Source organism: Diorhabda sublineata, chromosome 1 (genome assembly GCF_026230105.1).
Source record: "Diorhabda sublineata isolate icDioSubl1.1 chromosome 1, icDioSubl1.1, whole genome shotgun sequence".
Lineage (NCBI taxonomy): Eukaryota > Metazoa > Arthropoda > Insecta > Coleoptera > Chrysomelidae > Diorhabda > Diorhabda sublineata.
Window position 1 is genome coordinate 16,563,582 of NC_079474.1, and position 26,171 is coordinate 16,589,752.

Here is a 26,171-nt window from a genome sequence, read left to right on the forward strand (position 1 = left end):
TAACAGAGTTGCCAGTTCTCATTCGATATAGAAGGTAAGGTATAGCGAGAAAACGGTATTTTCCTAAGAATATTTATTATAACTGGGATATTTTGTACATAGCCTTAGCGCCAATAAGTCATTTATTATATAATATTTCTCACTTTTCACAAGACAGAATAGTTTTCGACGTCTTATAAATTTTTTTTATTATCCAACAATTTCGTAGAAAAACATATCACTAACGTTATAATAAAAAATTTCAAAAAAATAACAAGTATGAAAAAAAAACTACCGAACGAGTCGAAAAATATTCTTTCCATTTGGTTTTTCAGTTTTAATTTTTTTTTATTCTAAAATTAGCTAATTTACATATTTATACTAATTTCTAATACTAAATCAAGATCTGGCGTATTACGTGGGTCCAAACTTACTATCTTCTTAAGCCTCTAAAATTGAACACACTTAATTGTCTCCCTGACAAAGTCCACAAATCCTAACTATTATTATTTTAAAATTGCCGATAGATGTCGTTAACTTTCCAACCTCTAAGCTTCCCTCAAAAATTTTTCCAGCTCAAACACGAATATCGATTTTTTTAGAAAAAGAATTGATTAAAACGATATTTATACTGTTGTTGTTTCCTACCGCTTGTGATAATATCTCAGTATTTTTTTTATACAGAGTAATTCATTTAGATTGGAAACATTTTTCTTTGCGATTAAATTTTGAATTTATTTCCCATTTTTGTAGTTAAAAATAGAAAATTATAATTAGTGCTTTGTGTTTATGGAATGAAATTATAAATTGATGACAATTTACAGTTATAGAACTTCCTAAAGTAACAATAAATTGATGGCTATGGAAATTCTATACATGCAATTTAGAAAGCGCTGAAACAACTAAATTTCTTTAAATTTTGTCCCAAAATAGGTACTCTACTTCTTGGTATTCAAAATAAATGGTTAAAATCGGCAAATAACCTTATATAACGCGTTTCTTATTTCAACGACTCCCACCGATCGCCCCGCATTGTAACTCATTTGTACCTTTATTAATTTAAAATTTATTTTCGATACCAAATTTCTAGCTACATAAATTGTTGAGTTTTTTAAGTTATTTTTCATATCTGATTACTAGATTTTTAACGGAATAACGTATTTTAAATAATAAAAATCCATTTTAAATAAATGAGAATTTACCAATACTTGTTAAATTTTGAATTTATAGGTTATGTTCGAAACATTTTGTGTTGTTTTCGTTGGTAATTTGTTTTAGATATAAATATATTTCAAAATGGGATTTATACGTTTATTTCCAATTTTTTTGGTAAATGAATATTATTATTGACTATTACAAATACTTTTCTTTAAATACCTACACATTAGTCAAATGAGTTAAGCCCATCTCGAAGTGAAAATTGATATATTATAGTAGGCGTCCAATGTAAATGTCTCAAACGTATTTCTCACAAGAAAATTTATTTTTACATAAAAATTATCCCGTTAAAGTGAGGTTCTTTAATCAAATTTAGTCAAATTGGTATTACAAACAAAAAAATAACTAGTTTTAGTACCACGAATTACATAAATCTCATCATCAATTCATAAATCTGTTTATAAGATACAAACTTACCTCAAATTCAAAAAATCAAGAAGCACAAAAATGTCTAAAAATACAGAAAAAAAAAAACAAAAGATTGTAACACGAAGATATTTTGAAATCCGAAATTTTTCCACTAAAATATTGAGGACTCCTGGTTAGTTAATTGTTTATAACATAGAATATTTTATGTTCTAAGGTTAATTGTCATTACATTAATACAGAAAAATGTTCCACGCGTATCGATTTTAATTCGATTGATAACTAAAATACGAGAATATTTCGATTTGTTAAAACGTCGTCAAAAGATGTTTTAGACATAAAATGCAGGACACAACTCAGCAATTTTCGCTATAAATCAAGAATTTATTATAACTATAGAAAGTTTGTTATCAAAATATTTTCGTTATAATGACATAATAAATCATTATATTCGTCTCATACTTTTTTATTTAGATTAAATAATATCAATTTTCGTCATGATTTGTAGACTTCTTAATAAGTAGGATACAATGTTTTTTAAAACTATCACAATGTTTTGGCTCATCACTACCTATACTTTGATTTGAAAGAACTTCTTTTTTGTAAGAAACGTTTATCGTAGTTTTTTATCTATAAAAAAAACCTCACAAAAAATTATATAACCCAACTTTCTATACGAGGTGTAAATATTAAATGTGTCGAAACTCGTAGAATCCGTTACTGGAGCTAATTTATTGAAGAAAAAAAATCATTTTTGTTTTGATTTTGTACGAGGGTTGTAAACGAATCACAAATGTTCGTTTGTAAATGTCACATTTCCCAACAAAAAAATAGTTACCATGACTATGCCTATGAGGACGTTTCCTTCTAATACAGATGAAACTGCAAGTAGCCTGAGGAGAAGACATCAAGAAGCCTGCAGTGAAATTTAGTTTCTAGGGGTACGTTTCTCCAAGGAAATTAATATAGACGATTCTGCAAGAAGCCTAAAGAAACATCAAGAAACCTGAAGAGAAATCATGAAGCCAGGGACGAAATTAGGTTCCTAGGAGGACTTTTCTCACAAGGTAACTAATACAGACGAGATTGCAGGAAGCCTTATTGTCAATACATGTAATACATCTTTTCCTCTCGGTGTTCCTTGTCGAATTTTACATCCTACAATTTCTATCAAGTTCCTTAGGTGAATACTGCATCAAGGTGGGTGAAATTTTGTTCAATGATTGGAGAAAAAAAAAATTACAGTCTCGCAATTTAATAGTCACAACTAGTATTTTTAATCTCACTGTGTATAATTTTCTGTAAATAAAGTCGATTATTTATTTTTGTTGTGTTGGTTTCACTTTACATTTCTAGAAGTTCTCTTTTATTGAGACATCCTTTACCATATTAGTGTTCATATCAAAACCCTTTAATTGACCCATAACCTAAATATCTAAAAAATATATATAAATATAGTCCCTACTTTTGTATGACACAACCTTGTAGAGCTTATTACAGGGTGAACCGTTTACAAAGCGTTTCGAATTAACTCGTTAGTTTCTTCGAAACGCGCTGTTAATATGGACGTTAAAATTCTCAAAGATTCAACAATTTGTTTTTTGAACTTTAGATGAATATGTACTGCAGGTAAAAAATTGGAACACCCTGTAAGTTATTTTTACATAAATTATATCTATGTACACGGTACGTAGTGTAAATTGACAAGGATGTTATTGCTGGCCGCTACTTTTTGTGCTCGATGACATTTTAAAAAGGTTGCAATTAGGAGCAACGAGAATTTAAAAAAAAATTAGAATCAGAAAAAAAATTCGTGGAAATGAAATACAAAATTCTCTCTATGTCTTGGGAATAACCACTTTTGGCTGCACCGCCAATTTTATTACTTAGATCTGGAAAAAATGCCCCTACCCCCAGCCTGAGGAAACATCAAGAGGACTGTAGTGAAATTTAGTTTCTGGGGATACGTTTCTCACAAGGAAACTGATACAGAAGCCTGAGGAGACATCAAGAAACCTGAGGAGACATTAAGAAACCCTAGAAAACATCAAGAAGCCTGTAGCGAAGTAAAGTATCTGGAGGTACGTTTCTCACAAGGAAACTGATATAGATGAGACTGCAAGAACCTGAGGAAACATCAAGAAAAATGAGGAGACATTAAGAAGCCTGCAGTGAAGTTAAGTTTCTGGGGGTACGTATGGTAAGTGGACGCGACGATCAATAAAGGAAAACCAAAAGTAGTGCGTGAATGTAAACTTTCCATTAACCATATCTTTAATCAGTATAGCTTTGAGCTGATAAGCACCATTTTGGCTCAAACCGTTCAACATTTGCGTCAAATTTTGAATTTAGAACGTCCATCTAAGCGAGAAATATCTTTTTATTGATTTTTGAAAAATTGGAGAATTTTCACTTTTACAATTTGATTCCACAACTGTCAGAAATTAGATATACGAAGATCGGTAGATATAACCAGATCGTTTGCAGTGTTGCCAGTGTGATTATTTTGTCTAAAAACCTTGTGACATTAACAGGTGGTTGGAAAATGAGTATAGACATTTTGTTTGAGTTAGTTGAGGTGAGCTGGATAGAGAGAATAATGATGTTAAAGAAAGGTTATAAAATATAAATGCAAGCAAATTAAATTTCAATAAACTTTGATACTCCAGTGCTTATTATTATGATTATTAAAGTAAATACTTAGTAAAAAAATCATCGAGTATATGTAATGTTCTCGTACATATACAGGTTGTCCTGAAAAAACGTGCTAGAAACTATATTAGTTGCCATACTTACACTTTTATATATGATTCCGAGAAAATTTGTCTTTAAGCGCGCATTAAGGGGTGAATTCATACATTTTTAATAAAAGTTATTTTGAAATGCCCCTATTAAAATTTTCGATTATTTTCTAGGTTTCTCAAATCAAAATTGTAGACTTTTCAATTTTACATAAAAATAGTTCTTCAAAGTTTTTCGCTTTTACTTATATTTTTGAGTTTGGGGAGTTAAACGTTGCTTGAGATTTTTTTCAAATTTAGAATTTTTTAACCAGTTATAATTTTTTTTATTTGTAATTTACCATCCTCTAAACTCTTGCCACCAATTTAATTTCAAAGATAAAATTCAAAATTTTATTTTTAACCATTTTTTTTTAATAATAAAACAAATTATTACAACTTTTATGAAAAATATTGATAAATCTTTTTTAATTTTCTAAAATTAAATTTCATTTTTTTAAACATTTATGAATTTTTTGAAAATTTATAATTCTCCGAGTTACAATTTTTTAAAGTTTTAAATCATCCCCTAAGCTTGAGCCAACTTAACTCTGTAAATAAGTGACAGAAAAAACCTTCAATATACTATTTTTGAAGTAAATTAAAATATCTACAACTTTTATCCGAACTATTTCTTTCTAACTTTTATCGTTTTTCCAAAATTTTGGAAAAAGTTTTATTGTACACTAACCTACCCAACTCTGTAAATATGAATATTAGCGAAAAACTATAAAAGAAATAGCCTTGTGTAATATTAAAAGATCTAGAACTCTTCTTCCAACATTTTGTAAAATACTTTTTTTAAATTTTCCCCACTCCACTCCTGTCTCAATTCCTTTCTTATAAATAGAAACTTTCAAAGGTCCTTTTTTTTTGTAAAATTAAAGGATCTACAACTTACATTATTTTTCCAAAAATTGAAAAAACCCTTTTTTTACTCTTATTTCAACCCCCTTAACTCTGTAAATATTAATGATAGCAAAAAACTTTCAAGGACCATATAAAATTAAAAGATCTACAACTTTTATCCGAACTTTTTCTTTCAAACTTTCATCTTTTTCCTAAATTTTGAAAAAACTTTTCTTCAATTTTTTGGACTCTTATCCCAACTCCCCTAATTCTGTAAATATTAATGATAGCGAAAACGTTCAAGGATCATTTTTGTGTAAAATTAAAAGATATACAACTTTTATCTGAACTATTTCTTTCAAACACTTACCGTTTTTCCAAATTTCAAAAACAAAACACTTTTTATCACTCCCACTCAGTAAACTATTCCAAAAAATACTTCATAAAACTATTTTAAATACTTCGGAATATTTTATATTGTAGATTCAATAAATTACCTCATAAATCACCTTTGAAGACAAATTTTCCCGGACTGTATCCTCGCCAATGCTATAAAAATATCATTAAATTTACTTTAACAAGTAGTATACAGGGGGTGTAGTCAATATTGTGTATTAGCGCGCCCTGTACACCAAATAAATTATTTACAATTTGTAATAATACACAGGTACGTTGTACATTACGCAACAACAATAACAAGAAGAAAAGAAAATACAAAATACGACATTTTTATTATTATTTTTTTAAATCTCTTCCAAAACGAACTGGTTAAGAAACAAACGAAAAAATCTGTAATTATTGACAGGCAGAAAATATAAATATTTTTAGGAACAAATAACTCAAAATAGGAACAATACGAATGAACATTTTTTATTAAATACTAATTGTACCTACTTTACAAAGGACAACACAGAAAAAAAAATTTCTTTATTAGAGTTGTTACTAGAAATTTGGAAAAGTGACTCATATATTTTTCTTTAATACCCCAAACAAACTGCTGAATAATTAAAATACTCCTGTTGAGGCATAATTCACATCGAACTTATTATTCACTTTCTTCGATTGTCTTATGAAGTTGAGAAGACAAAATTCGCCACAAGGAACTTGAAGGGGAAACTATGGATACAAATAGAAGAAAAACTGATTAGGTATAAGAATAATGAATAATGAATAATGAAAATTTCAAATGACGTAGCTATGACAAACCAAAAAATTTCACAAAATTTTGTAAAATCAGGTACACTCAAGGTGAAAAATGACAAATAGGCAAGATTTGATGACTCTAGAGCATATAAAGACATTAGTAGTGAAGTTAAGGCAGAAAATAGTAGAATTATAAATTGTTTTTCAATTTTTTAATAAAAAAAATAGAGAAAATATCTGATTGGAATCAAGTCGAAAAATTGTTAAAACAAAATTTCAAAGTTATTGTTTTCCATTTTCCATTAATAAAAATTTCTAATTCGTTAACGTTTTCATATAAAATGATTTATTCATTAGGATGGAATTCGATTGAAACGTGTTTTTTTCTGCGTGTCAATGTATTTTGGCCAAATATTTGAAAAATTCAGTATCTTATGTAACCTCAAATATCCCTTACAAACTAGTTCAATAATTTACCTTCCTTACATACTATTTTTCAATGTATATAGAGAATATGTATATTTTTTATATATATTTAATACAAACTAATCTATTTTTTTATAAATATCTTTATATGGGAATATACAATTTTGAAAAATCAATTAAACAAAGTTACCATTTCGGAAAATATTTTCCTCAGTGGTAGCTTCTATTAAATCGAAAAAAAAACGTGTTTCTACGTTTGAAAACTGTTAGGCTTTTTGGAACGTTTAACAATTTCGATTTTTCGACATTTTTGATTGATTCGATGACAAGAAGAAAAATAATACTTTTGTAATAACTTTCGTCGAAAATTATTCCCAAACGTAATTTTTCTTTTTACATTCAAACGGCATATAAAAACTACAAAACATCAATAAATATTTTTTAACAAACGTTTTAAACTGTCACAGCCTAAAATTGAAAAATACAATGTTGCTTAAGGTTTGTTCAAATATTTAAACGGAAACGATTTATACATTATTACAAATCAGAAATATTCCATCGTTAATCTAGAAGAATTTAAAATAAGAAACGTCATTTCTGAGAAAAAATATTAGTGTACCGAGTGACCTAATAAAATAGTCACTAAAAATGACAATAAAATAAATAATTAGTATGAAAAGTACCTAAGGATCTTTAGAACAAATATAGAAAGAATTTGAACGAGTATTGGACAAAATATGGTCAAGAATCACGAAAAAATATGGAAATAAATGTACCACGAAAAAAATTATGAATATTTAAAATAATGGTTGAAATGAACATGTTGAGATTGAACAAAATTCGCTAGGAGAAACTGTTTCCAGATAAATATAAGAAGAGGTGCTTGAACAGTCATTGGACAAATAAAAATATTTAGATATTGAAGAACAATTTAAGTCAGGAAACTATTAGTGAAGAGCTTGAGCAAGATAACCTCAAATAATAATGATGAAAAGTTGAGTACATTGGACAAAAATGAAGTTTTGAAAATATGTGTTTAGAACATTAAAAATATAGAAATGAATCGAAAATAAGGGTAAAAAACTTGACTACAGAACTTGAAAAAGCAAAAAACCTCAAAGGTACATGCAAATAAAATGGACATTGGACAAAAATAAGTGTAGTAGTTGGGAAAAACTATGAAGTTACGTAGAGGTCTGTAAACATGTGGAAACAAATTAAGAAAAGGAAAAAATAAGCTGCAAAAAACTTGGGAAAAAGATATGAGGATGATTTCAAATCGATCAAAAGGAAAATAAGTTGAATAGTCATTGGGCAAAGATCTCAAACAAACATGGTAACAAGTAAATTAGTCATTGGACAAAAAGGATTGCATTAAATAGTTGCGAAAACCATTAAGTTGTGCCCAGAACACAAAAAAATGTAGATATATATTGAGAAAAAGGAAAAATACACTACGAGTAACTTGGAAAGACATAAAAATGTTTTCGAATCAATTAAGGAGAAATAATTGGGTTAGTCATTGGACAAAGTAAGACAGATAAGAAAATTATGACTATTCTTTCGAAAAAAAGTTATAAAAATCTAGAGCATAGAACTTGCCAAAGCTAAGAAAAATTCAAACAAACATGCTTATGAGTAAAATGGACATTGGACAAATAAGATCGCCTTGAAGAGTTGGTAAAACTATAAAGTTGTGTCCAAATCATTGAAAATATAGAAATCAATTGAGAAAAAGTAAAAATAAGCTACAAGGAACTTATAAAAAGACATGTAGCCCATAATATTTGGAATCAAATTAGGAAGAATAATTTGAATAGTCATTGAACAAAAGACAGATAATAAGAATGTTACGTTTATTGATTCAAAAATAGATACAAAAACTTCGAGTAAAAACCTTAAAAAGGCAAGAAGGATCCCAAAAAAACATGCCGAGAAGTAAAATGGACATTGTACAAAAAATATAGTCACAAATAATTGCTAAAACCCTAAAATTGTGCCAGATAATTGAAGATATAGAAATAACTATAAGTTAGCTTCAAATCATTGGAAATATAGAAAAAAAATGAGGAAAAGGATCTAAGAAAAAGAAAAGAAACAATAATTTGAAAAGTCATTGGGCAAAAGGAGCTAGGTGAGAAAAATTAAGAAGACATTGGACAAAATAAGATCATTTTGAATAGGAGGGAAAACTAAGGAGTTGTGTCCAGATCATTAGAAACATATACAAAATTCAATAGAAAAAAATATACAAAGAGGAAACTCAAAAAGACACAAGATTCTTTCTGGATAGATATTGAAAAAGGTATTTGAACACTCATTTGACAAATAAGGAAACTATTAATATTAGGTACTAAACCTTATGTAAAGAGCTTGAGAAAGGTAAAAAAATTTCAAATAAACATAACTAAGCGTTAAAGGGTCATTGAACAAAAGAAGATCGACTTGAAGAGCAAAAATGATGATCATTTTTGCTCTTTAATGCTCAATTATTAATACATAGTTTAGAAAGTTATTTTGTATTCAGTAAAGTTTTGTACTAAACATTTATATTTGGGCTTGAATATAAAGAAAATAAGATGAAAATGTGAAAAGGAAATGAAATAAATGGAAAAATATATTATATCTTTTCCTGGATACAAATATGTTTTTTTTGATAATTTTTCAAAATATTCTTCATCAAATACAGTGATCTGGATACAACACAAAGGATGTAATAAGAGTATTCGTCCATTGAGGTACACAGGACAATTTACTACAAAATGAAAGAAAATTTTTAACGAATCAATTTTGTTCCAAATGTACAAAACTACTACTACTACTTATAAAGTTTTTTATACGTTTTTGGTACACTAGAAATGGAAAATATTCAAATTTTGTTCTATTGGACATTTAATGGACAAAAACTAATGAAATTCAATCAGGATATAGATCATTTCATAATCTGTCAAATTCAATCTCTTATTTTTCAAACGCCCTGGCAGGATTTACTAAATCGTTTCCAAACCGTAACTGGCAGATTATTTTTGAGCACAACTTTCCATACAAAAGAAAATATTTTGTAATACAAGGCAGGTCACATTTTAAAAAATATGTAACAAACATTTGCGTACCGTAATTCAGTGAGTGACTAACCCTGTACGTTTCAAATATTAAATAGTCTTTTAACGAGGATAAATTCATTCGTGGTTGAGAGATCGTAACTTAAGTACTAGTTTTGGCAAAAAAATACAGGGCGAGTCGATATATTGGATCGTACGAAATATTTTCATTTAGATAATGAAAAATAAATTTGACTGGATATTGTAACGGGTAAGTTTTTTTTTGTTTGTGTTGTTAGGTAATGCAAAGTGATTTTTTGCGTTTCGTCTTTATTATTAATATCACAGATCTAAAACTTTTTCGTTCGACAACAAAAAAAACTTATCCGCGTTATTTTGATTTAGTATACGAATTAATCAATTTTCCCAAGTTTCGAATAGTTACAAAACAAAAAGAAAATTTATTAGTTTCATACAGACAGAGAAAAGTTTTCAATATTTTAATGAGAATATGAATTTCCAAAAATAATTTTAATATAAAAAACATCAAATTTATTTTAAATGAAAACAAATTTACCTTTTGATTAATTTTTTCGTAGAAACGTAGGAAAATCAATCATCCTCGTCAACGACGATATATTTTTCAATTATCATAGAATAAGAGTATCTTTTACACATAGAAACAAACGATAATAACAAACAAAAAAACTATCGCTTACAAATTTACGTTATATATAGTCTTAAATATTAAATAACGTTTTTTATTTTTATTTTTTCTTTAAATCCGTTTATCCGAATCTAAATAACTCACCTTAGAGCACAATGTTTCATCTAATAAAAAAAAAAAAACAAAACTAAACTACGAAACGCGTCCTCTACAGATGGCATCTCACTGCTTTAATTCTCAACGTAATATTGTCATTTAAAAATCTTTTTCAATATATATATATATCATTATATTTTTATAAATATATTGTTCGAAAACTCAAAAAGGGAGGGCGCAATCTTCCAAGTTCGATTTCGGTTCTAATCAATACAAAAATAATGTCTTACTGGTAATAATCAAATTGACTCCTTATTGCGATGAAAAAGGGAATTAAAGAAGAGGATTTTGGGGTGATAATTGACGATTTCTAATTATTTTTATTTTTCTTATTTATTGAGAAGACTGTCGAAGTTGGACGAGCCCGCTCCCAAAACAACAACAAAATAATCACTTTTCGTTACACACACATATATATATATCCTCATTCTTCAATAAATAAATATATTTTATTATAACCCCTTTCTCTCTTTCTCTTTCTTACGTACATTAAATTTACGGTATATTACATTTATTGTACAGTCTTAAATAAATAGAAAATGAAAAATATACAAAAAGGAGACAAAACAGAAAAAAAAGGAGGATGTTACAACTTGAGCGAATCCATCTTCTTGCGCACCTCGCCGGCGACTTCGTCGGGTAGCGGAGCGTCTCCGGCACCGATTTCGTTAACCATACCGCTTCCGGCGCCACTGCGGCGCAACGAACGTTTACTGCGTCTCGCCTGCGGTTGCGCAGTCACCACCGCCGGTACGTAACTCTGATTTGTCGTAGTCGATAAATGTACCTGGGAATCGGAGGATTGTGTTAAGGATTCAGGATGACGGGTTTTATCATCAATTATCAAATTATTGTTGTTGTTGTTGTTAACGGGTGGGGTTTTGTTTTTGTTTTTCGTCAAATCGTTAGTAGTATTCGATACAGTCTTATTGTTGTAATAATAATATTTCATATTATCGTCATTATTGTTATTATTTTGTTTTTTGTAATTGTTGTTGTGAAATGATTTCGCATAACTGATCGATTTCAATTGTGGCGAATAGGGAGCCGGCGGGGGTGTATTTACTATTTTATTATCCTCGTTTTTATTTTCGTCGACTAGACTAGCCGAAGATGAATTCGAATCGGTGCGTAAACTCGAACGACTCGAATGATCGTTCCATTGTCTATGATCGAAATTTCGTTTACGCGTTCTGTTTATATTAAAATTGTTCGGACGTCCTTCAATGTATCCGTTAAATCTGCGATAATCCGGGAAACCGAATACCGAATGAGGATGATGAGGACCGAATAGGGGCGGAGGAGGATGTTGAGGGTTGAATCCTACGAATGGATTAACGAAACCGTTAGAAGGATAAACGGGGATGTTTTGATTATTTTGCATAATCGGTTTGCGTCTGCGCCCGCTTTGCATCGACGAATAGTCTTTTTCCTGTTGTTGTTCGATCGATAAAACGGATACGACCGGCGTCTGCGATTTTCTATCGTTCGGTAAAATATGCGCCCGGTTTGTATCCGTTGATTGTTGTTGTTGTAATGATGATGGTCTGCTACAGCCGAAACTAACGTTTGACGTATCGTTATTTGTCACTTGAGGTTGATTAGACGAAAAATTGGTACCCGATGATACCCCCAAAGGGAGTGCCAACGGCAGTTGTGATGAAGGCATTAGCGATGTGTCAACGTCTTGTGATGTAAGGGTTTGTTCGGTAATATCGTAGTTATCCTAATGATAAAAAAAGTCAACAGTAAGTGAAAATTTCAATACAAAAAAAAAACATTAACAAATTAAACATATACTAAATTTTTCGTAATCTAAATTTATTTACCTCGGTGTATGGTCCACCGGCGCCCAAATCGAATGCTTCGGAATAAACGGCGGGCCCTTCCATGGTTGTTCCGTACATTGGTAGATTGTAGAAAAATTGCTCGTTTGGATTATACGGGGGCAACTGTAATATTATCAATATTTATTCGATATACGAGATGAATTTGACGAAAAAGTGACTTTTTAAGATATGAACAGTTCCGTAACTTCCATGATTATATTTTTAGTGACCGCCATGAATCAAATGTCATTCGTCAAAAGCTTACCGATAGTTGCAATAATCGTAGAAAAAAACTATTTCAGTTGTTAAATAAATATGGAAAAAAGGAATAAAAAACAAGGAAAAGTTAGGAAAATATTAATATTATTGTGTTCTTTTACCTACTTTCTTATAAAAAGAAAATTATTTCCGTTATTGGTTAAAAGAATGTAGAATGTAAATAAATTATACTTTTTTACGCGGAAAACCAATAAAAGAAGCTGAAAAAAAGTTGTGTAAATATTTGAAATAACGCATCCTTGGATTCAGCTATAAAAAGGAAAGGGTTTTCATTGTTGAGTAAATATGAAAAAAAAAACGTTTCACCTATTGATCAATCATTATTTTTACGCAGAAAAACAATTGAAGAAACCGAAAAAAAGTTGAATATTTAAAAAAAAAACGTAGCCTTGAATTAGCCCATATAAATAGGAAGATTTTCATTAAGATTTCAGATTAAAAAAATTTATTACTTTTCACACAAACAAACTATTAAAGTAACCGAGGAAAAGTTATGTAAATATTGAAAAAATTGTGTCCTTTTACCTATTTTCTCATACAAAGAAAAATATTTCCCATATTTTCATAAATTTGGTAAAAAGAACTTCGACTATTGTTTAATTCATTTTTAATTCAGAAAAACAATAAGAAACCAATAAAAAGTCACATAAATACTGATAAAAATCGTACTTAGCGCTTGGCGAACAAAAGTATATGAGTTACATATGAAAAAGCTATCTGCAAGGTGAGTGCAACGATTGCCTGAAGCTTATTAAAAGCTCGCTTACCGTAGGAAAACCTCAGGAACAAAACTACAAATGGAAAAATGGACTTTACCTAAGGAAAGTAATTCCAAAAAGGCACAAATCGTTTTTAACTTTTTACATAGACAAAATTATTATTATTTATATTTATATATATATATATATATATATATATATATATATATATATATATATATATATATATTGTTATGGTATGAATATATCCAAAATAAATTATTAAATAATAATAAGATATAAATAAAGCAATAAGTTCAGTTCTGTTATTCGGTTATTTAGAGCAGTTTATCACAATAAAATAAATAACATTCTTTATATTAAGTTTTGGCCAACACTATATTCTAAATTATTATTTAATTTTGACAAATTTCCAATTAAAAAAAAAAAATTAAAAATACAACATAACAAACACTTAAGAGGTACTGTTCTATTAAGTTTAAGTATTTCTTTTAGTATATAATATTTGAGTTCACATTTCCATATAATTTAGTTTTATGAGTGTAATTACGAGTATGAATGAATGAATGAATGTTTGTAAAATAAAATAATTGTAATAGCTAGTTAAGAAATTCTATATTTTGAATATTTTATTCATTATAAAGAACAGACCCGGTCTTAAGACTATTATCATCTGACCTTATAACCATAACAATTTATCGCAATAAAATTTTTTAATTTGACCTCACAATATAATACCCTGAGAATAAAAAAAAATAATAATAATAACATAATAAAATAAAGAAATTCAAATAATTATTAATGGCGCCCAAATTAAAATCTGATTTTATTTAAAAAAAAAAAATTTATAAAAATAAACATTACACACATTATCATATCATAACAATATATATATATATATATATATATATATATATATATATATATATATATATATATATATATATATATATATGAAGAGGAAGGAAACACAAGATTTTTTTATTTAAAAGTCACTTTGCCGTCAAACCACCCTCGTATTTTGATTTATTACCTGTTGAGCATAGCAATTGGGTCTTTGCGGACTACTTGATCGAATAATGGGATTACATTGGGTACCTCCTGGACCGGTTTGGCCTCCGGCCATGTATTGAGTCGATGGCGGGACGCCGTTACCCTGGTAGAAATTGTACTCAAACTACAAATTCAAATCATACTTTTTATTACAGGGTTGCGTTGAAATTTTAAAGGGGTCGCTCGATAAACTGAACTTTTTCAACGTTTTTGACAGTCACTAAACTATTTACATTCTGATAAAGTTACGTGAAATAAAGTCTATAAAGAATTTTTAGAATTCTTTCCAAAGATTTTCATACATAACCAACCGATATCTGGTATTGCTTTGAGTGTGGTCCGTGAAAGATAACGAGACCATCGACAACTTTAGTCTCTGAAAACGATAACTTGGTTATAGAAACGCTCATATCAGATAGAATAATTGTGAGTGATGGTGTACAACAATGTATCAAGTTCGACTAAAGAAAATTTCACTGACGACACTCAAGAAAATATCTTAAAATGTCCGGGTTTTAGGTTATAAAATCGTGGCTTTAATAATCTTATTTCAGAAATGACACTTTTTCATTTTTACTCTCACAAAAAAATTGTAGAAAATCTTATATCCCATAACGTGAAAGTTGTTTTTGAAAAAAAAATTCAATAGGTTAGGTTAGTAATGGCAACTAGATTAGTCCTGGTTTCCCAGAAGACCTGAGGTAACTAGCTAACCACCCTCCCATCTCTTTTGCCTTTCATTATTTTTATGCATTGCCAATCCAGAATACAGGCAGGGCACTTCTGTGTTGAGTGAATCTCATTATCTTTCTAGTATTTTCTTTGTTGATCCTTGGTCAAAACGCTCTATATATCGTACAATCACTTTTGTTTGTCCATTTAATCCGACTGATTCCTTAGATCCACCTATAGCAAACCCAAGGTTAACTCCAGGGTGACAATCCAGGCAAATACCTCGTGGCACATTTTGATGCTAATGTTTTCTGCAAGGTGGGTGCAACGATCGCCTGAGGCTGATTAAAAGCTCGCTTACATCAAAAATTTAAGCGAACATTTTTCCCAAATATTTTCGCGTCAACCGTTTGGGAATTAACTGGTGTAAAATAATAATGGTAGAGAGAAGTTTTCCAATTTCAAAAATTCAAAATGGCTGCCGCGTAAATTGACTTTATATACAAATATATTTTTCTTTTCTACTAGGATGACTGTGTTGAACAAAAATCAATTATTTTAATAGTTATCGAGCTACCCAATTAAAATAAAATATACGAAGTTTTCAATTAAATTCGCAAAATATCGCAAATATTGGTGAAAAATGTATCCTTCATCAAAAATTCTGTACGTGTACCTATTTTTATTAAAAAATATTAAAAATTTAATCAAATATAATTTAATTTTGTTTTTATTAAGATCTGTAACTTGGTTTCAGAGTCTGGATTATTTTCTAACCTACATTTTTATACATCCTGTTATGAATTTAAATTTATGACTGTTAGTATGAGAAAATTTTCAAAATAATTGTTCTAAATAGATTTTTTCCAAGTTTAATATCTGACAGTTGCAATTCTGGTTTAACATAAGCAGAATTTTATATGAAGAAAAACTTTTTTCGTAATATTGATAATTAAAAAGTTTCCAACAAGCTAAGAAACTTTAATGGACATTCTGTATAATATCTAAGAATATCTCATTCATAAGATACATAATCATGCTAATGAGAGAAAGAAATATTTTTCGAAAAAAAAAACTCTAAATTTTCGCAAAGTGCTACTAGGAAAATAATTCAAAATGGCGGACTACATGCATTTTCAAATTTTCGTCCAATTTTTTCACTTTTTTCACTTAAAATAAAAATTGATAGAAATTACGTAGCTTATTCCTAAATCCGATAGAGTAATAAATCAAAAAATCAACCAAACCAAACGAGGGTTGCTACCTAAGTTTAGAAATGTGGCAACATCGATGTGAATATGTCCGTGTACAAGCTACCTTAAATACTAAATCTTATCGTATACAATAATAACTGTGCGAATATCCAATGCAAAAATCCCAACCTTTTAAGATTTTGTATTTTTAAAATAATGATTTTAATATTTTGGAAATGAAGTTTTCAAACTTAAAACATCTGTTAAACACATTTTAAGCTCGTCAAAGAATATATTTTGGTATTTCCTAAAATAAAGAAAAAAAGGTTTTCGAGCTACAGGTCATAAAACCAGGTATAGGTTTATATTTAGAGTGGATAATAAAAAATCCAAAATGTATTCATATTAGGAAATACGACATACCTCCGAAACTCTAAATGAAATAAAATAATTTTCGAACTGAAAACGTATTTAATTTTTCTTTTTATAACTTTATACAACAATCACAACAATAACACTCTGAAGCGATTTTGAAGAACATAAAATTTCCCCCTAAGTTCATCAAATTGATTTTATGATTTACAGTTATTATTGTATATGATAAGATTTAGGATGTAAGGCAGCTTGTACAGGGATACTGGTTCTTAATAGTTTGACATGACATCTATAAACAACTCAAATAGCACTCGTATTCTACATTTTACATGGTAGAACTTTATATTTAAGTTGTAAGTACTTAAAATTGATATTAAGAAATCAAACTTGGTAAGATTTTTTTTCTACATGTAGATTAATATTTTTTGTTTGAACACCAAAAAAAATTTTTTTTTCGGAAATGAATCACCCTACTGTACATCGAAGACAATGTTATTTCTTTTATTGTATAATATTTTGGGTCGAGGTTGTCTAGCAGGTACTTGAATTTTTTCTAGAAGGGATTGTTATTTCGAGAAAGGACACGTGTCGTTTTATCACAATTTCTCGTGATTCTAGGAAAAAAAATTCTCTTTTATGTTTATATTGGAAGAGGTAGTTTATGACATACCCCATGTAAACAGAATATCAAATTATCGATTTTGTTTTCAACAATAATCAAAAACTTACAGTAAGACATTATTTTCCAAAGTTCTTCAGTCTGTTTCAAATAAAAAAAGAGGAAAAGGACTTTTGGAAGTAATGTATATCAATAGATTTTGTTACACACATAAAATTTCGCACAAATGTGATATGGACACAACTTGTATGAAGGAAAAACCATTTTTTGGCAAAATTAAAGTTGAAAAACCAATTTTCGAAAACAAACTCGGAAAAGCATTTTCTAGACAAAATTCGATTTGAAAAATTCGTTATTCGACCAAGCTGACTTAAGGACATCATTAGAAAAACTTTGATTTTAAAAAAATCATTTTTGTAAGATATAAAACCAATTTTTGACGAAATGTTGAGAAAAACCAATTTTCGATCACATAAATCTCGGACAGGCATTTTATAGACGAAATTGGATTTAAAATATTCAGTTTCCGACCAAACTGGCTGAAGGAAAACATCTTTTGACAAACTCTGAATTAGAAAACCATTTCTAAGCCAAATTCAAGGTATAAAACCAATTTTTGAAGGTTTTTAACAAAGGAAAACCATTTTTTGACAAAATTAAAGTTGAAAAAACAATTTTAGAACAGATTAAATTGGAAGAAGCATTTTATAGGCGAAATTGGGTTTGGAAAATTCCTTTTCCGACCAAATTGGCCGAAAGAAAAACATCTTGTGACAAAATTTGAATAGGAAAAACCAGGTATTTTATATTTAAAAAAAATAGAAATTTCCGTGGAAATTTGATAAAAATTCTTACAAAAAAGCAGAGGATTTCAAGAAATTTTATCAAATGTAAACAACCCGATATAATACAAAACATTCAATCTTTTAAATCAAGTATCTAAGTGAAATCTACAAAATATTTGAAATGTCAGCAAAAACTACCATGTAACACGATAGTTTTCAGTTCCAAAAAACGTTTATGCAACGTTATTTCTCAAGTGTCCATAAATAATACCTCAAGTGCCCATAAATAATACGGAAGATAAACAAAGAGGATAAAAAAGGCACTTAGTCACCTCATTTATATATGAATAAGTCGAGTCAGGTTAAAATTCAAAATTAAACGAACTATACATGTTTACATTTATTCCAGAACACGATTTTCAAAATAATAATTTACTATACGAGTTGTCTCATATCTCAAGTTTTACGTTTTTTAGCCTCCTCGTATAAAAATCTATCCATCGCATGCAATTTTAACATTAAAACAAAAATATACCATAGACAAACATGAGCACATAAAAAGCATCTGCAAAATACAAAGCAGAACAGTTATTTTTTATTTTTGAAAATTTTTTGCTGACAGGACCTTAAGAGAGGGATGGCGGGGGGCGGGGGTAGTTGCCCTCAGTACTGCAGGCCGTCCAGCAAAACGTAAGTTGGTTGTTGGGTAACAGGGTACAATCCTGCCTCCGATATGTAGTTGCTGGACTGAACAAAATCACCCAATATATTTACACAAGAAATTTTCTAACCGTCCCCTTACATAAATATTCAATTTATAACAACAATTATAAAAAAAGTTTTTTTTTAATAGTTTGTAATAAACGCTGTATGAAACGAATAAATTGAGAGTTTTTTTTTTATAATTTCATACATCCCCCCTTTAGATTTCGATTTTTATATAAAAAATTAAGTCAATAGAAAAATGAAAGTTTTATTTATAGTAGTCTAGTGGATTGTGTTAGATTTGGCAACATGTTGATGTAAGCATAAATTTTGAAAATATTCAAAACCAATTAAAATCAAATTATTAAACTTTATGCCAATTTTGAAAATCAGACTTAAAATAACTTGAAATACTTTCATTTTATTGGCATATAACTTTTTCACAAAAATACAATAAAAATATTAGAAATTTGATATACGTGGTATGTTCAAAAAATAACAACAATTTGTAAATTTCAGGAATTTGGAAAGTCTGAAAATTTTTCATTAATTTATAATCCGGCTACAAACAAAGGAAAAATCATTTCTGGTTGAGAAAAATAAAAGAAATCTATTTTGTCAAAAGAGCCCTAAAATTAAGTTAAATTTCAAAAAAATTCAAATAATACAAAACCCATCAAATCATTAAAAAAATCGAGTAATCTTAAAAAAAATTACCCTCTACTACAATTACACTTAAAATATTCCTTGATCGTTGGAGAATCAAATATAATGTAATTGTGAGTATCGGTATAGCAGTTGTAGAATATCAAATAAACCCATAACAAAAAACGTTAAAAAACCCTAAAACAATATCAAAATACATATAGGTTCCCCACAAAGCCAATATGAATTTAAGCAACTTGTAAACGTTACATGGAAAAATGGAAACAATTATAAAAATTCTTTAATATTTAAAAGACTCACCGGCATAGGTATTGGATACTGTTGAGGCATGTAAATAGTCTGAGGAAACATCATAGATGGATAAGCAGGTGCCTGAGGCGGACCAGTTTGTGTAGGATACATCGGAGGAGCTGAAATATTAAATATTCACATAACTTATTTCCTATTATATTATAAGAAAAACTTACTTTGGTAAACAGGGGGTTGTACTGTAGGATCTCCTGGTGCGGCAGAGGCCGGTTGGTGATAATAGGCTACGCCACCTTGGAAATATGGCATAGCCGCTCCAGGTGGGAAAAAGAACTGAGCCGGGTTACCTGCTGCCACTGCTGGAGGACTAGAAGCATCAAAGGTTCTATTAAAAGGCTAAAAAATATATAAAATGAATATATTTATTTCAGCTTGCACAGATATGTGTAACCTGTTTCTTTATAGCTGGGGCTATATTGAGTTTTCTTTCGCGCAATACTATGTTTTCAGCTTCTCTAAGAGGTCTCTTAGCGTCATCTTCGTTTTCAAAAGTGATAAATCCGTAACCTCTAGACACACCGGCTCTATCTTGAATAATTTTAGCAGCCTTTACAGTGCCATAGTTGCTAAAGAGTTGCATCAATTCACCTTCAGTTGTATTAGCTGAAATTCCTCCTACAAAGATTCTATTGGGCACCAATGTGCCTGAAAGAAACATTTTATTTTCAATTTCTTTTTCAATGCATATATTTATATATATATATATATTTACCATATTTAGGTGCATTGTTGGGTGGTGGGGAGCTCTGTGTATTTGTAGTGCTAGTACCATTAGCTATTGTAGTAATGGGAGTACTGGAAGGTGTGTTAACAGTAGAGCTATTTGAACTCTTTTTACCATTATTTTGACCTGTAGTCGACATTTTTGTATTTTCATTCGCTTTCAACATAAACCTACAATTTTTGTCACAATTAAGTTATGGCACATTATTTCAGTTGTTATCCCTGAAAGATTGTACCTTTTTTTGGAGGCAAACGACGTTAATTTTCTGCAAACAATTTAAGAAATGATATCAACTATTCACAAAAATCTAGTTATATTAGAATTTATTAACATTTATGTAAGGTGCATTTTTGTACTTATAAATTATGACAAATGCAAATAAAAAAATTAATGCTGTAACTTATTTTTTATCGTGATTATTTATCTTGGATTGATGTCCCTTTTGATAGAAATTCAGTTTACAATGACAGGTAAAAATTTGATGTTTTGACCTAGTTCAGTCAAAACTCGAAATAAGTCGAAAGAAAAAAAAAACTAAGGTCAAAATAAATCATCATCGTAGCATTGTGAGCGGACTAGTGCCGTTAAGCACATATGTATAGTGATAGGCTTGTTGTGCCCCTCTTGACATCTCCAAACGCCAATGTCCTTTGAGAAACCAATCAGAAGCTTTTGCTCGAACTTTTTGATGTTTAGACAAGCTGCGAGGATTGTCCAAGTGTGGAGTTAACAGCTTAGAGGACAGTGTATGGTTAAAAGTCCAGTCACTAGGAGCAGAACAACCTGTGTGCCTTAGCCAGTCTCAACCATTTCCGTCAAGCCCGCCTAGCAAGCAGATTGTTGTGAGATAAGATACCACTTTTAGCTACAACGAGAATGATTTCTGGATCCATTGGTGGATCTGCCAATCCCAATCTGGAGTGAACAGGCCTTATTGTTGCTCTAGACACTGAACTACATCTTGCAGTCATAACTCACCAGTTCTTGATAAGACTCTGTTGCACTCTAGCACTACAGTCCAGTCACATGAGAGTGACCACTATGTATAACCCAAACTAAGTCACTAAATAATTTTCATATTTGTTTTAGTTAAACATACTATTGAACCCTTGAAAAGTTTTTGATCAAGTATTTGAGAATATAAATTACAATTTTATAAGCGTTATTATAGAAAAACAAATACTAAATTAGCCGAGTTTGGGTTAAACATGGCGGCCACTCTGTCACAGTGTCACTATCAAGCCAATGTATCCAGCACTAGCCTAGAGCCACACTCTTTTGGTCGTTATGGCTTGTATAGCATCTCTTCTATCTGAACAGATTCAAATTACTGTGTTCCAGTGGCGTTGATTGAGTACCGCACGTTCACATTCCATCACAGCTAATAACTCGACTTTGAAGACAGTGTCGTGTTTCGAAAGGAAAAAAAATTCGCAGTAGCCTACTTAGTCCAAACCGTTCATCTTGGAGCCATCTGTATATCAGGTGACTATTATTTAGTATAGCAGGCTTGAAGTTACCAGTCAACTGTTTTCTCTCAGTAATGTATGCCTTCAAGCTATTATTATTAATGGTAGTAGTTATTCACTGCCTAGCAAAATGATTGCTGCTTCATGTGTCCCAATTTTTGCAGGGTCAATTGATCCAGCCTGGAGTTCTTTGTGTATGTTCAACCTGTATGATGATCTGCTTTGAATTGTATTATTAAATCCAAGGGAGAACCAGTAGGCTTTCAAAGGTTCCAATTGGGTCCATACACATGTACCTTACAGGGCTTAGTAAGTGTGAAGGGATTTAACCATTGAAAAATAAATACAGTGGAGGATCCTAAGTGAAAGACCCCAGGTACAACCAGAGGCCCTTCTTCATGCCCAAAGGGCACAGGTGACCTTTTTTATATTGTTATTCAAGTGTTTGTACCAAAAAATCACAAGAAACTTATAAAATGCCAGCGAAGTAAAAAGTTGAAGAAAATTATAATTTTCTTGTGTATTGTTCCACCTAAACAAGAGTCTGATGTTGTTTACCAAGATTTTTTTCATATTCTTCTCTGTATAAACCAGTAAAACATCCAAATTTCACTTCACTTTCAATTTCAAAATAACGTGTAAAATATGTTCAATTTAATTGTTTTAACTTAAATTTTTTCACAAATAATTCAATTGTGAAATAATTATTGAGTATCCACAGCCATATTAATTTGATTAAGTTCTTCATCAGAATTCTAGCCATGTACATTTAACATGTAATGTTTCATTCCATGTTCTCCTAGGACAAACTTGATCATCTTCTAGTAGCATTTTAGTTTTAATTCACTCCATTTTTTCATTTTCCATTTAATCCTCTTATTCTCATTTTCCAAATAGAAAACTTATTGTTAAAAGATCGTAGTATTGAGATATTAATAATCGAGCCCTAATTGTGTCACAGAATCGAGTTCAGCAACAAAAATATTCAAAGAAAGTGTAGTCTGACAGTAAGTATACAACTTTTTCTGTAGAATGGTATCAATTCTAAATGTAATTTTTGGTTAAAACAAATACATAGAAATTATAAATTTCCTAATTGAAAAAAATATTCGATAAATATCATGTAAAATTAAAATTTACAGTTAATATATTTTACAAGATATAAAAAATATTTGAGCTATATTACAACTTATTTTAATTTGGTGTACAGCTTGGAGATGATAAAAATTTTACCTTTTATCTAAAATGAAATCGAAATGAAAAATTAGGCTCCTTAGGCTTGACAAAGACAATGACATTAGATATTTTCTTAAACAATTGAAAATCCCTAGGCACTGACCTACTTTCATTATTTTTATGGCCTAATTATAAAATGGACGGGAACGGTATATCGTACAATAGCATATTATCCCTTTTATATACGCAATTATGAATACTCAAATCTACTTACCAAATATCATTTAGTTGTAACATAGAATTGTTTAATTGTCGAATTTTGTGAAAAAATAAATTGCACCTCAATAAACAATGACTTAGTTTCAAAAATGCACATTCACATAAACATTTTACAAACACAATTAACATAAAAATTGTTCAAAAATATGAGAAAACTATTCACTAAACTACCTGTAATATACTGCAGTAAGATTGCAGGGACTAAGGACAATAAGCTTGACCGATGAATAAAGAAGCTTAAACAAAATAAATTGTATCATCAAACTTACATCTTTTAACAGAAGTATTATTTTACGAATCATTAGAACTTGTACAACAGTTCAACACAGAAAAGATTAAACTAAAAACGATTTCTATGTACTACTAAACGGATCGTCCATGTAAAATGGCGTCTTAACTGACCAATAAGAAGCTAGCGCCAAATATGACGTAACGAAAGTTTGGGGGATTATTACTGCATTTCAAAAATTCTAAAATTGCAGTTTACTCCACATTTTATAAAAAAATTATAAACTCACCTTATGTGTAGTGGGGTTCCAAGAAATGCCTTATTAAAATTCAATTTTTTTGGTAAGACTTATTTTAAAATACTTATAAAAGCATTTTAAAGTATTAAAATGAAACGAATACCAAACAGCAAAAGTTCAAAAACAAATTCAACTGTCAACAAATAAACAATTGAAGTAAACGACATATACCCAAACAACTTGATTTTTTATTATTAGGATATGTCTCAAGTAACGTTACCGTTTATTTAATCAGTATTAATCATTTATATTTATTGGATATGTTTAGAAATTTGAACAAAATTAATATTGGGCTGTACTTCAAATTGCAATTGTTAGTAATTGAGTATCAAATGATTATTCTATGTTTAATTGGGATTCTAATTTTGATTATAGCCGATTTTACGAAATATAATTCTTAAGAAAAATAGATGTATATATGTGAATTGTAAATCACACAACTTTATTTGTAAATTGATTTTTGAAAAAAATTAGTATTGTAAATATGTGACTAATATTACGGTAACGGATATTTAGGTTTCTGCTTTTTTAAAATTCTCTGTAAGACCACAGAACTTAAAACATAGAGTAGATCTACTTTATGTTCTAAGGAATAGAATCAATTTTAGACCATAGACAAAACCAACCTGCTTGGTATCTATTGTGGATACTTGTAATGAATATCGAGACACACTCTTAGGTTAACTTTTGACAGTAGATTGTCAAAAATTATTTCAAAAGTTAAATTTTGTTTACGTAAATATATTTCTGCACAATAATAGTTATTAAATAAGTTATGACTGTTTGTCTAGGATTATTTATTGTAAAATAATTGAAAACATTTAATCTCAAACTTCAGTGAAGTTTTATTGTTTCCTCACAAAAGGTATTTCATAAGTATCCAAAGGATTTGATATATGTCCAGTTTGTAGTATAAACATTAATATTGTAGATAAAGAACCACTTATTCACCTTTCTGCTTCATATTTTATAAATAGTGTTCAAGAATGATCTTAGAACGTTTTTCTGTATGGCCATTACAAATAAATTTATAAGCCATGTTCATGCAGTAATAAATTTGAAAAATGATCTTTGAAAGTTGAGTCACAAAAAATTTTATTTTTTTCTCATATTAATCACCTTCTTGAGCAGCTCGATGCTTACCTTTAGTAGGTTAAATAATAGAAATAGAAAGCTTTTTCCCTCCATTTTAATTTAACTAGTTGGGGCAATAAAACAATCCAAAATGTAGCAGTAAACCATTATATTTAGAAATAATCATACAAAATATCACTTTATATATAAAAAAAAATGATCCTTAAAAATCTTAATTGAATCAGTCAGTGTTGAGTGTGAGACAGACGCCTTGTAACACCCAATGACTTATATGCTGAGTAGTTCTTAGATCGGCTTCGAATACTAATCCCACACCCATCGCGTTTCTTCTCAATGAAGTCGTGTATACGGGGGTCTTAAAAGTATTTTGCAATTTCAATCTATAAGATTCGATCGGTACAACACCCAATACAGGCAATCGTTCTATGAGTACTTTAGGGGCTGAACGCTTTAAACAGTTGTTTTCAATGTCCCATGAAGCTCCTTCCAAATACAAACCAAAAACCAAACAGTTTCCCTGAAATAAAAAAATTCTTATTAATAAAAACGTCTTAAATTGCAAGGGAATTGGAAGAAAAACGTCAATTCTGATGCTAATTTTTTTGGATATTTTTAAAATTTATAATGAGGGAATAAATTTGAAATTTTGCTTTTGTTCGTATTGCGCAGAATTGTCACCGTACCAGGACGGTTTTTAGATGGTTTGGAACGAACCTATAGCTGTCACAAAAAATTTGTTGTACAGGGTACATCAAAACAAACAAAAATCATAAATTTCATGTAAGCGAATTTCTATAAAATACACAAATAAAATGACTAAAACAGTATAATATTTAATTATTTTCAAAATTATACCTGTTGTGGACGCAAAACTACATCAGTCGGATCGACGTGTTCCGTGACGTACGTATACAAGGTGGATCTATCTAAAGGCCAGTTATGTAAACGACAAGCGATCTGAACCAGAGCGGCCAAGTAAGTTTCTGGTATGTGCAAACCGGATATCCAAAGAACCGTCGGTTCGCCCGTCGTTGACTGAAAAAAATTATCACATTCAAAATAATGGTAATAA

At 29.6% G+C, this 26,171-nt stretch overlaps 2 protein-coding genes across 6 annotated transcripts in view; both read right to left on the bottom strand.

Moving 5' to 3' along the window:
- Positions 1–64: 64 nt before the first annotated feature.
- Positions 65–24,043, bottom strand: LOC130443330 (putative uncharacterized protein DDB_G0271606). 5 transcript variants are annotated; one of them, XM_056777900.1, is made up of 9 exons: positions 23,649–23,876; positions 20,789–20,818; positions 20,542–20,723; positions 20,221–20,474; positions 19,988–20,165; positions 19,821–19,930; positions 14,486–14,629; positions 12,455–12,577; positions 65–12,351 (listed from the first exon to the last, which is right to left on the bottom strand). In XM_056777900.1, exons 1-9 carry the CDS (start codon positions 23,777–23,779, stop codon positions 11,212–11,214), a joined length of 2,292 nt encoding a protein of 763 aa, XP_056633878.1. In that variant the 5' UTR covers positions 23,780–23,876; the 3' UTR covers positions 65–11,211. The 5 variants fall into 5 exon arrangements, with proteins under 5 accessions (XP_056633878.1, XP_056633909.1, XP_056633901.1 ...); XM_056777931.1 differs by having other exon boundaries at positions 23,747–23,834; XM_056777923.1 differs by lacking the exon at positions 23,649–23,876 and adding an exon at positions 23,996–24,043 and having other exon boundaries at positions 20,542–20,818.
- Positions 24,044–25,293: 1,250 nt separating this feature from the next.
- Positions 25,294–26,171, bottom strand: part of LOC130452353 (dynein axonemal heavy chain 10) — a 67,993-nt gene continuing 67,115 nt past the window's right edge. Inside the window, exons 58-59 of the mRNA XM_056791560.1 lie at positions 25,955–26,134; positions 25,294–25,616 (exon numbers count right to left, since the gene is read on the bottom strand). Of these exons, the coding sequence (XP_056647538.1) occupies positions 25,320–25,616; positions 25,955–26,134 (477 nt within the window). The 3' untranslated portion in view covers positions 25,294–25,319. The remainder of the gene's footprint in view (positions 25,617–25,954; positions 26,135–26,171) is intronic.

What these genes read in the sequence shown, in the direction of transcription:
- LOC130443330 (XM_056777900.1), bottom strand. Translation starts at nt 23,779, where the DNA reads ATGATTCGTAAAATAATACTTCTGTTAAAAGATGTAAGTTTGATGATA. An exon ending in CAACAATGCACCTAAATATG is followed by an intron (nt 20,475 to 20,541) that starts GTAAATATATAT and finishes TGTTTCTTTCAG; the next exon opens with GCACATTGGTGCCCAATAGA. An exon ending in CCAATTGCTATGCTCAACAG is followed by an intron (nt 12,578 to 14,485) that starts GTAATAAATCAA and finishes ATAATATTACAG; the next exon opens with TTGCCCCCGTATAATCCAAA.